General features: G+C 42.0%; 1 protein-coding gene across 2 annotated transcripts in view; it reads right to left on the reverse strand.

Annotated features, from left to right (window-relative positions):
• LOC121858311 overlaps positions 1-8,171 on the reverse strand; it is a 182,918-nt gene extending 174,747 nt beyond the window's left edge. For both annotated transcript variants that reach the window (XM_042354644.1, XM_042354643.1), the window contains exons 1-2: positions 7,878-8,171; positions 1,848-3,138 (exon numbers count right to left, since the gene is read on the reverse strand). In XM_042354644.1, coding sequence (XP_042210578.1) covers positions 1,848-3,117 — 1,270 coding nt within the window. In that variant the 5' untranslated portion in view covers positions 3,118-3,138; positions 7,878-8,171. The remainder of the gene's footprint in view (positions 1-1,847; positions 3,139-7,877) is intronic.
• Positions 8,172-13,195: the final 5,024 nt, after the last annotated feature.

Genomic DNA, 13,195 nt, shown 5'->3' on the forward strand with positions numbered 1-13,195 from the left:
GTACTGTCAATGAATATGATGCATCTCTTTGTGTACGAACCTCTGTCCTGCATGGCAGTGAACAGTGACATTATCCATATGAATCTGACCTCTATACATTTATAGCTGTTAAAGAATATGATGTATTTCTTTGTGTATGATCCTCTGTCCTGCGTGGCAGTGAGAAGTGATACCACCCTCAGTGTCAAGACCTGACTGAATTACTCAGAATAGGCAAACTGTACTACAAGCTTTGTCAATAAATTTGTTAAACTAAAAACACCATACATCAACGGTTCTTCATACAGTCGGGCGAGCGGGAACACTCCTGCTATCTGAGTAGAAGTAGGTGGATTATTCCATCCACGAGAGATGGTCAAGTATAAAAAAAAAATAAAAAAAAATTGAATAAAAAACTGGCTAAACCCTGAGTAAAAATTTAGTTACCCGGAATGTAAACGGTGAAAGTACTGTATTGCATTACAAAAACCCCTAGTTATATTGCTCACCCGGGTTATGGTAGTAATGGTGAAAAAGTAAAAGTGGGCCCCATAGTCATGACTGCCTGTTTGGAATTGTGTGGATACCGCACACTGTATACTAAGCCTTCAGTCCCCTAGGAGGCAACGCGGCAGGTGCTGCACTCAACCTCATTCACTTCCAAGTTGTAAACTTAAGTACCCATTTACAGCTGGGTGATGGTGAGGATGTTGTTGTTGTTATTGTCGGTGGTGGTGTTATTGGTGGTGACGTTGTTGTTAATGTGTTGGTGGTGATGGTAGCGGTGTTTATAGTATTTGTGGTGGTAATGGTGGTGGTAGTGGTAGCGGTGGTGACGATGGTGATAGTTGTAGCGATGGTGGTGATGGTAGCTGTGGTGATGATGGTGGGGGTAGTAGCAGTGGTGACAGCAGTGGTGATGATAGTGTTGGTGGTGGCGAAGGTGGAAGTGGTGATGGTGGCGGCAGTGGGTGAATGTAACCTTCTTATTAGAGATTCAATTATAGGAATATATTCATAAATAACAATAACTTACTGATACCCCCGAATTACACAATCATTCTAAGTGGTGTGTGATAAGTGTTCTTGTATTTATAGTACAGGATCACAAAAATATGAATAATTTAATATTAACAGCTACTCACAGAACAGACGACTATATTAGATACGGTATATGGCTGCCATATCAACTTTAGTCTCTAGATATACTTGACAAATATCAATTTAATTTTTGTATTATGCAGCATTGTGAATATTTGTATACCTAGCGGGGTTATGGTGTGCATTTCTTTACGTATTAAAAGTTGCTCTCCTTTCTCTTCCAAAATGTTCTCTCTATTCTTCTTCGTATTTGTTTAAATAAACAGTTTTCTTGCTATCTTTCTCTTTTTAGATTTTGTCTCCTCTCCTCTTAGTTCTCTATGTATCACCATGTTCTTCTCACTTCACTATGTAGGCCTATATCTATGTATCACCATGTTCTTCTCACTTCACTATGTAGGCCTATATCTATGTATCACCATGTTCTTCTCACTTCACTATGTAGGCCTATATCTATGTATCACCATGTTCTTCTCACTTCACTATGTAGGCCTATATCTATGTATCACCATGTTCTTCTCACTTCACTATGTAGGCCTATATCTATGTATCACCATGTTCTCTGTTCTCTATGTACTCACTTCAGTGTTCTTCTCAACTCTTTATACATCTATGTATTACCACAGACTCATTCTCACTACTTGGCTAAAGGTTTCGTTAGATTGGGTTAGTTTTTAGTTTATATCAAATGACATTAGGTTAGGTTGAGTTTGATTACATAGGCTATTGATTTCCTACACCCTTTAAAAAAATACATTTAAACTTACTGGGAGAGTTGTCATTTCGATCTTTATTAGTATTTGTCATTTTCTTGCGTTTCTCAGCTGCTAGCTTTTGATAGATTTTGGCAGTTTTGGTCGAGAGTTTTATTCGCCGGTCTCCGTCTATGTCATCTTGAGCAGGCAAAATTGTTCCTTTATATTTTTTATTGTTTTTATTTTTCAGTATTTTTATCCTTTGTTTCTCATTGTTAGCTTTATTTTCTTCCTTTAATTTAACTCGCAGCTTCCCGTTCATTTGTTTCTTGTTCATCTTGATATTTTGTTTGTCTTCCACTTCTCTGAATCTTTGGAATATTTGTTTTCGTCCTGTATCATTCATTTTCTTCTCTCTCTGTTCAGGCTTACTGATGTGTTTCGTATTTGCCGTTGCTTTTGTATAACTTCTCTCTTTTCCTTTTTTTGGGTTAATGCTTTCTTTTTCTTCAGATTTCTTTATTTTGTTAATTTTTCCCCTATATATATTTGAATTTCCAGATTTCTTATCAATGCTTTCCTCGCCCTCGGATTCCAGAGTGTTTGCCTTCCCAAATTTATTTTCATTTTTTATTTTTTTAGATTTGTCAATAATTTCATCCTTTTCCGATTTCCCGATTTTGTTTTCTTTCTTCTCAGAGTTTCTAGCATTTTTCACTTTTCCAGAATTTTTAAACAGGGCGTTCTCCCTTTTAGAATCTTTTAAGTTCTGTTTGAATGTAGATTCCCCAAGGACACTTTTCCCTCTTTCTTTCTTGTGTTTGTCATAATCTTTTTGTATGACGTTCATTTTTTCTTTCGTTTTTCTAGATGAATTTATTTCTTCCGTAATTTTCTTAGATTTTTCACTTCCCTTGTTCTTTGTCATAGAACGTTTAACTTCTGTTGCCCAACTCTTGTGTTTTAAGTACTTATTTTTGTCTACACCTTCTTTCAGCTTTAAACTCCCCTTTCTTGAGTTTCTTTCATTTTCTCTCTTATCCAATTTCTTTGATCTGTTGTTTTCAGTATTTTTTTCTTTTATTTCTAAAACATCTCTTTCTTTCACTTCATCCTTTCGGTGTTCGTCAAGCCGCTGTGTTATCGAACCCTTCCTCTTAGAGTCTCTGTCCTGGGTGTCTTCAGTTCTGATCCTCTCCCTCTCATATCTTCCCATGTCCCATCTACCTTTTTCTAGATAATTGCTTCCGTCTTGTTTGCTGGTCAAGCTGGAGTGAGCACCCAACAGAATCAGAAGAAGGACAAGCAATAGGGAGAGGAGTGTAGGACGCCCCTGCTTCATGACTGCCAGAACCACACAAACCTGTTGGAGATTATAATAAAGGTTATGTGAAGAGGTGTATAGTTCTATAGTAACTGTACTTTAGTACATTTACTTCAGTAGCTTTTTCTAGGATTTACTTTCTGGAAAGTACATTTATTTTAAAGTATTCTTATTCCAACTTAAGTACAGTTGTAGCAAAAAGAGTGTGGTAGCAGAAGAACAGTGTTTGTGGGTTCAGGAAAAACAGAGAATGTGTGGGTCAAGATTTAGCGCATCACTCGCTATAATTATAGTAACCCTAAAGTCAGACAGCGAGTGCTGTATAAACTTGGACGCCGCACCTCACCATATTCCCTAAGAAAGCTTCAACTGTTTTATTCCGAAAAGAAGGTTCCTAGATATGGTTGGTATAACGGTGGAACAACTTCAAGAAACTCCTAAAAAAATTTGCAGCGCAAGGTGGACCAACACTCCCGAAGACAGCGCAAGGTGGACCAACACTCCCGAAGACGGTGCAAGGTTAGATCAACACTCCCGAAGACGGTGCAAGGTTAGATCAACACTCCCGAAGACGGTGCAAGGTTAGATCAACACTCCCGAAGACGGTGCAAGGTTAGACCAACACTCCCGATAACATTTCAAGGTTAGACCAACACTCCCGATAACAGCACAAGGTTAGATCAACACTCCCGATAACAGCGCAAGGTAGACCAACACTCCCAATAACAGAGCAAGGTAGACCAACACTCCCGATAACAGTGTAAGGTAGACCAACACCCCGGATAACAGTGTAAGGTAGACCAACACCCCGGATAACAGTGTAAGGTAGACCAACACTCCTGATAACAGTGTAAGGTAGACCAACAATCCCGATAACAGTGTAAGGTAGACCAACACTCCCGATAACAGTGTAAGGTAGACCAACACTCCTGATAACAATGTAAGGTAGACCAACACTCCTGATAACAGTATAAGGTAGACCAACACTCCTGATAACAGTGTAAGGTAGACCAACACTCCTGATAACCGTGTAAGGTAGACCAACACTCCTGATAACAGTGTAAAGTAAACCAACAATCCTGATAACAGTGTAAGGTAGACCAACACTCATGATGACAATGTAAGGTAGACCAACACTCCTGATAACAGTGTAAGGTAGACCAACACTCATGATGACAATGTAAGGTAGACCAACACTCCTGATAACAATGTAAGGTAGACCAACGCTCCTGATAACAGTGTAAGGTAGACCAACACTCATGATGACAATGTAAGGTAGACCAACACTCCTGATAACTGTGTAAGGTAGACCAACACTCCTGATAACAATGTAAGGTAGACCAACACTCCTGATAACAGTGTAAGGTAGACCAACAATCCTGATAACAATGTAAGGTAGACCAACACTCCTGATGACAATGTAAGGCAGACCAACAATCCTGATAACAATGAAAGGAAGACCAACACTCCTGATAACAGTATAAGGTAGACCAACACTCCTGGTAACAATGCAAGGTAGACCAACACTCCTGATAACAGTGTAAGGTAGACCAACACTCCTGATAACAGTGTAAGGTAGACCAACACTCCTGATAACAATGTAAGGTAGACCAACACTCCTGATAACAATGTAAGGTAGACCAACACTCCTGATAACAGTATAAGGTAGACCAACAATCCTGATAACAGTGTAAGGTAGAACAACACTCCTGATAACAGTGTAAGGTAGACTAACACTCCTGATAACAGTGTAAGGTAGACCAACACTCCCGATAACAGTGTAAGGTAGACCAACACTCCTGATAACAGTGTAAGGTAGACCAACACTCCCGATAACAGTGTAAGGTAGACCAACACTCCCGATAACAGTGTAAGGTAGACCAACACTCCTGATAACAGTGTAAGGTAGACCAACACTCCTGATAACAGTGTAAGGTAGACCAACACTCCTGATAACCGTGTAAGGTAGACCAACACTCCTGATAACAGTGTAAGGTAGACCAACACTCCTGATAACAGTGTAAGGTAGACCAACACTCCTGATAACAGTGTAAGGTAGACCAACACTCCTGATAACAGTGTAAGGTAGACCAACACTCCTGATAACAGTGTAAAGTAGACCAACACTTCTGATAACAATGTAAGGTAGACCAACACTCCTGATAACAGTGTAAGGTAGACCAACACTCCTGATAACTGTGTAAGGTAGACTATCACTCCTGATAACAGTGTAAGGTAGACCAACACTCCTGATAACACTGTAAGGTAGACCAACACTCCTGATAACAGTGTAAAGTAAACCAACAATCCTGATAACAGTGTAAGGTAGACCAACACTCCTGATAACAGTATAAGGTAGACCAACACTCTTGGTAACAATGCAAGGTAGACCAACACTCCTGATAACAGTGAAAGGAAGACCAACACTCCTGATAACAGTATAAGGTAGACCAACACTCCTGGTAACAATGCAAGGTAGACCAACACTCCTGATAACAGTGTAAGGTAGACCAATACTCATCATAACAATGTAAGGTAGACCAACACTCCTGATAACAGTATAAGGTAGACCAACAATCCTGATAACAATGTAAGGTAGACCAACACTCCTGATAACAGTGTAAGGTAGACCAACACTCCTAATAACAGTGTAAGGTTGACCAACACTCCTGATAACAATGTAAGGTAGACCAACACTCCTGATAACAGTGTAAGGTAGACCAACACTCCTGATAACAGTGTAAGGTAGACCAACACTCCTGATAACAATGCAAGGTAGGCCAACACTCCTGATAACAGTGTAAGGTAGACCAACACTCCTGATAACAATGTAAGGTAGACCAACACTCCTGATAACAGTATAAGGTAGACCAACAATCCTGATAGCAATGTAAGGTAGACCAACAATCCTGATAACAATGTAAGGTAGACCAACACTCCTGATAACAGTGTAAGGTAGACCAACACTCCTGATAACAATGTAAGGTAGACCAACACTCCTGATAACAGTATAAGGTAGACCAACACTCCTGATAACAATATAAGGTAGACCAAAAATCCTGATAACAATGTAAGGTAGACCAACACTCTTAAAACAATGCAAGGTAGACCAACACTCCTGATAACAGTGAAAGGAAGACCAACACTTGATAACAGTATAAGGTAGACCAACACCCTGGTAACAATGCAAGGTAGACCAACACTCCTGATAACAGTGTAAGGTAGACCAATACTCATCATAACAATGTAAGGTAGACCAACACTTGATAACAGTATAAGGTAGACCAACAATCCTGATAACAATGCAAGGTAGACCAACACTCCTGATAACAGTGTAAGGTAGGACCAACACTCCTAATAACAGTGTAAGGTTGACCAACACCCTGATAACAATGTAAGGTAGACCAACACTCCTGATAACAGTGTAAGGGGTAGACCAACACCCCTGATAACAGTGTAAGGTAGACCAACACCCTGATAACAATGCAAGGTAGGCTAACACTCTGATAACAGTGTGTAAGGTAGACCAATGACTTGAGGACAATAGAAGCGTAGACCAACACCCTGATAACAGTATAAGGTAGACCAACAATCCTGATAGCAAATGTAAGGTAGACCAACAATCCTGATAACAATGTAAGGTAGACCAACACTCCTGATACAACAGTGTAAGGTAGACCAACACTTGATAACAACCGTAAGGTAGACCACCTCCTGATAACAGTATAAGGTAGACCAAATAATAGACTAACAGAAAGGAAGACCAACACTCCTGACAACAGTATAAGGCAGACCAACACTCCTGGTAACAATGCAAGGCAGAACACTCCTGATAACAATGGGTAGACTACCATTTCCTGATATAACAGTGTAAGGTAGACCAACACCCTGGATAACAGGCCACCCAACACTGATGAACAAATGTAAGGTAGACCAACACTCCTGATAACAGTGTAAGGTAGACCAACACTCCTGATAACAGTGTAAGGTAGACCAACACTCCTGATAACAATGCAAGGTAGACCAACACTATTGATAACAGTGTAAGGTAGACCAACACTCCTGATAACAATGTAAGGTAGACCAACACTCCTGATAACAGTATAAGGTAGACCAACAATCCTGATAACAATGTAAGGTAGACCAACAATCCTGATAACAATGTAAGGTAGACCAACACTCCTGATAACAGTGTAAGGTAGACCAACAATCCTGATAACAATGTAAGGTAGACCAACACTCCTGATAACAATGTAAGGCAGACCAACACTCCTGATAACAGTGTAAGGTAGACCAACACTCCTGATAACAATGTAAGGTAGACCAACACTCCTGATAACAGTGTAAGGTAGACCAACACTCCTGATAACAATGTAAGGTAGACCAACACTCCTGGTAACAGTGTAAGGTAGACCAACACTCCTGATAACAATGTAAGGTAGACCAACACTCCTGATAACAATGTAAGGTAGACCAACACTCCTGATAACTGTGTAAGGTAGACCAACACTCCTGATAACTGTGTAAGGTAGACAACACTAGAGTTTGTTGCACTAATTTACTATACGTCATTGATCGTACAGTTCGGTAATATACAAGGATTGGAATCACAGAACAAGTCATAAAATCTGTCACATAACTTCATCACTTTGGAAAAAAAGCTACGTTGCTAAATTTTATATACAATTTCAAAGGATTAATGATTAGAATTACAACTTCTAAAGAGAGAAATATGTGAACAGAGATAGGGGGTTGTGTTGGGCCCCTCGATCACTCACCTCCACCAGGGCAGAACAGACAATAGCTTGCTTGTTGTGTGATTTACACAGGCTCTTATGTTAACGCTGTAGTGTTTAGTACACAAGTATTACCACAAATGAAATTGCAGTAAAACTAAATTGTTGAAAGCTCAATGATATTTTGGGGTATTGCTAGACGATCACTGCAGATAGCAGTATTTCTTTTAAAATCGCAGGTGACTATCACGTAACAGTTGATATACTGTTTGTGGTAGAAGTTGTTTCAAGCGGCCACACCAGCAGAAGTGTCTGTAGAGTCGCTCACACACACGTGTAATATGCCAACGAGTGAAAGTGACGGAAATAATACTGTTGTTGTGGGAGAGTAACACCTGTGGTGCAGGTGTAGAGTGCCAGACTGGTGCATCATCCCTCGTGTTGATGATAGTGTACACCTGTTGTTTTCTCTCTACTGTTATTCTCATACTGTTGTTTCTTCATATACTGTGGCTTTGTTGTTCTCTTTTTTTTTTTACTGTTGTTGTTGTTGTTTTCGTTGTAACTTATTTTTCCTTACAATGCTGTTGTTATTCGCCTCGCTATTTGATGTTGTTATTGTTATTATTCGCAATGTCGTTTTTCTTACACCGTTCTAACTGTTGTTGTTATAACTTTTGTTGGTTTTCTTACTTGTTTCATCTCACTCATACGGTTGTTCTCGTTTTTTTCTCAATGTTGCTGTTCTCACGGTTGTTCCTTCTGGTACTGCTGTTTTGTTCATCGTTGTTTCTTGACACTCATGTTATTTGTTCCGACTGTTGTTTCTTTCCTTACTATTATCGTTGTTCTTCCTTACACCTTTTATTGTTACACTCCCACTGCTCCTAAATTTATTACTACCACTTCTGCGTGTGTCAGTATTATCATCAGTATCCCTACCATTGAGTTATACTATTAAGGGTGTGGTGTTGAGTCTCTTGTATACATGAGGGAGTTTACATAGTTTGCGATGTACAAATGAAGCCGTTTCATGTACTCGACACAGCTAATTTGTTGAATCAGTCATTCTAGTGAACATATTAAAAATTACTCGCTTAGAAAGAATAAGCGGGCTTAGGTTTATATATGAATACAAACTCCAGTAAAAGGGCACACGCACAGCATACGAGTATCTCTCTCTATATATATATGTCATTGTAGTAATGGCGTATACACCTGTGACAAGCATAAAAAGAAACACAAACGGTCCCCAAACGTGTCACCACTATTTGATATGTATGGGGAATAAGAGGTGTAGCCTAGCAAAAAATAGAATTAGTCATAGATACAAAATCTTAGAGCAGGGGTGGCGAACCTATAACACGTGTGTTCCCACCAAGTTCAAGCCAATCGCAGCGACCTGCAGTGCCGGAATAACCATGAGGCACTTGAGGCCCCCAAATCGAAACATTCTAGAAGTTGAAGCATATAAAACATGAACTTCGTTCAACGATGTCCTAGCAACGTCTCAATTTTCTGTTTCTTATGAACATTGAATGTAATATTTTGCAGAAGCTTAATATTGATGAAATCATTGATAAATTTTGGTATATTTTGTTCTTGCTATATTTATATACCTTGAGGGTAGGGGGCCCCAACTTGATCTGTGCCTCAGGCCCCTATTAAGCTTAATCCGGCCATGGCGACCTGTGAGGGTGAATGCCTTAGGCCTGAACCAATACGATAACCTGTGAGACGTGACGTCATGAAAAGGTAGCGTCCTTTTGTGGGCGACACATTTTGAAAAACAGTCTGGATTTGGAGAGAGTTAAGTGTGGATGCGTGTGGGTGTCCTCTCATATGGCGGGGTATAATGTGAGTTCCTTTTAGGTTTTTCTGTTTCACGAAATGTATTGTGATTCATGTGACCCCTGCTTAGCTAGCTAGGAAGATAGGTTATTGTTTTAAAGTGTAACTGTCCATTTTGAGTGACGTCGTTAATAAATGAAGAACCGTTATGATTAGTTCCCAATTTCCTCGTGTACAGAATAGAGTATTGTCCTTTCTAAGTGTCTTTAGTGGTATACAGTAATACAGTGAGCCCTAAGTAATAACTATTTCATATTTCCCCTCTGTTAAATGTTGTATCTTAGTCCTAGAAGTCCCCAGCCATCCACCTCCTCAGTCTCCCCTTGGTGTGAGGGCCCACTGTAGGCCTCTACCCCTGACCACATTCCCTAACAACCCTCAGCCAGCCTCAAACATAAACAAGCCTCGCAAGCGAGATGTTGTCTCACACTCAGGAGGGGTTGGAGAAAGGAAACTCACACTGCGCTCTCTGTATACATATTGTATTGGGTGTACAGTGCAGCTTGGTGCTGGGAAGTGGCAGCGTGGTTACAAGCGTGGAGTAGAGAGCACTGGTTCGGGAGAGTGCTCAGAGGAGGTGTTGCTTGCTGCATGGCTGTAGGTAGAAGAAGGGGCAGGTCACGGCGAGGTGAGGTCATATATAGCGGGGGTAGGAGTGGCTTGATAGTTGACCTCCACTGTGTTAGGCGGCGCTAGAGGCTGACCTTAGACCACGAGGCGTAGGCTGGGGAATTCGAAGAGGGGTCGGCTGGTCAGCGACAAACGGCAGTTGTAGTTGTAGGGGAAATATCCACTACAATACTCCCCCATCCCTCCAGGCGGTGCAGGAGACTTGTTGTCTGCAGGGTTGTATCCCACATGTGAGACATAACAGGCGAAGGTGTGGATGAGCCGGCCGCTAGAGGAGACAACTTTGTCAAGATACACGATATCTGTGGGAGAAGCAGAGGGAGAAGGAGGGTTGTGGAGGCGAAGAATGTGGTGCTTCTCTCGCGGCAGGTACACAGTCCTCAGTAGCGCCTGGTGGGGTGTGTGGGTCCGCGTCAGGAGCAGGGCCCACGTCAGGAGGAGGGTCCATGACAGCAGCAGGGTGCAAGACAGGTACAGTGGGTACCTGAGGAAGAAAAGAGGTGGTGCTGCAAAGGGTAATGGTGGGCAGACTGGCGGAGGAGGTGCGAGTTGAATTGTTTTCAGGGCGGTTGGAAGGCTGGCGTGGAGCAGTAGCCTTGAATGCAGAAACCGCCTTACGTAGTGTTTGTAGTAGGTCGTGACAGGCAGCAGGAGTGAAGTGGTCAAGGTCAGAAGTAAGGCTTGTGATGGAGGTTATGGCGCCTACCCGTCTCCGTCGATGTCGCTTCGCCTGGTGGTTGCAGGGAGCCTCACAGCGTTAGCACCAAAACGTTGATGGTTCCAACAGGGGGTAGATACACTGTACTGGGGGTTGGGGGCGGCGTCTGAGGCAGGACGGGTGTGTTGGGGTCGGTAGGACGTGGTGCTTGGGGCAGGAAGAGGAGCAGCTGCATGCTTGGAGGAGCAGAGCTGCTCTGGGGTGTCTAACCTGCGGTGTAGGGACTGTAGCTGTAGAGCCGATGAGAGCTGCCTCCGTGTGGATAAGCCAGTCTTCAATGTTGTGATTGAAGACTGGGAGAATGATCAGTTTCTCTTCCATCCTGTGTGAGTGCGATTCTCCGGGGTTCGCCATTTGTGGGGTTTCGTGATGTTGTCTCACACTCAGAATAGGTTGGAGAAAGGAAACGCACAATGCGCTCTCTGTATATATATTGTATTGGATGTTCAGTGCAGCTTGGTGCTGGGAAGTTGCAGCATGGTTACAAGCATGGAGTAGAGAGCTGGTTGGTGAGGCGCGTGCTCAGAGGAGGTGTTGCTTGCTGCATGGCTGTAGGTAGAAGAAGGGCAGGTCATGGCGAGGTGAGGTCTTATATAGCAGAGGTAGGCGTGGCTTCACAGTTGACCTCCGCCTTGTTAGGCGGCGCTAGTAGCCGACCTTAGACCACGAGGCGTTGGCTAGGGAATTCGAAAAGGGGTCGGCTAGTCAGCGACAAACGGCAGTTGTAGTTGTAGGGGAAATATCCACTACAATGTCACGGGGTCGATTCCCGACCCGGTGGAAAGTTGTTCGGACATACTTCCCAGTCTTCCTTGGTCCCTGTTCACCTAGCAGCAATGTAGGTACTATCGTGGACAAAAGTTCGCTCCCTGTAGTGAAACTGAGACATGGGAATGAGTCTCCGAACTGACTTACCCTGATTGTTATTTGGTGTGGGTGTGCTGTGCGGGTCGATACTGCTTCAGTTTGGGAAGGAGCGAACTTTTGTCCACGATAGTACCTGCTGTAAATCGAAAGTTGCAAATTCGTATTCAGGGACAAATTGTTGGAGCTTCCAATAACTTGCTTAGACATAAGCCATTGACTCTTCAGGCTTCTATGCCCTTGACTCTTCAGGCTTCTACGCCCTTAACTCATGAGACATAAAGGCAAGCATGAACTTAGCATGCTTCCCTGTTGGGCGCTGTAAACGCTTCTGCGCTTCACCTTACACAAGGATGTAGGGGGGTGCCCAATAAATAATATAAAAAAACAAGTACTTCCCTCTTTCCCTCCTTCCCTCAATTCTCCCTCCACCATCTTTCAAATAAAACGAGACAGAAGAAAAGAGAATAAAAGAAATATAAGAAAGGTAAATAAGAAGTAAAAAGAAAAGCAAATAAGAAATAAAAGAATAGAAAAGGAATAATAAAACCTTTTTTTATTGTTACAAGAGGAGAGAGACGTAATTCTGATATGTGGCAATATATTCACAATTATAATTCATACACAAGTAGGTAGACGAGGCGACCAAGTGTCTACTGTACAGTCAGTGAAACAAAGTTTGTACTCATGTATGATTGCTTATGATCCAACGTACACCCGCTATACGTACATTGATGCCCAGACTATAACCCCTGCCTTTGACCACAACACGGCGACGCCCCTAGGCTCTAATGAGCTCTAAAGGCGGTTTGCGGGCATTAGACTAGTGTGGAGCCAGCTGGGGCAGCATTACCAAGGGTTGCACCCCATCGTTGCAACTAATGCATTGCATCTGTAAACTGTTAAACACCCCGGTGCATGCACTCCAGACACTCCTCCCTCCCTGAGACAAGGGAGTTTATATTTTAGATTGGTGAGCGGGCCAGCATTTCTTATTTAAGATGACTCACTTTCTAAATATACTAGGTTTTGGCTGATTTCCTGCAGAAAACCAACGTCTTAGGTCATTTATTTTACTGTCTTAATCACAAAACACTTTAGAATTACTTCTCTAACATCAATCTGGCACAAGAAATGTCATGATGGAACATCTACTACGAAACAACCTTGTAAAGGACTGCAAACATGGTTTTATACCGGGACGATCTTGCTTAACACAATTACTCAAGCTCTTGGATGTTTGGACTCAAATTCTAGAATTAGGCAGAAATATCGACAATATATACCTAGATTTTGC

This window comes from Homarus americanus, unplaced genomic scaffold, assembly GCF_018991925.1.
Source record: "Homarus americanus isolate GMGI-L3 unplaced genomic scaffold, GMGI_Hamer_2.0 scaffold57980, whole genome shotgun sequence".
NCBI lineage: Eukaryota > Metazoa > Arthropoda > Malacostraca > Decapoda > Nephropidae > Homarus > Homarus americanus.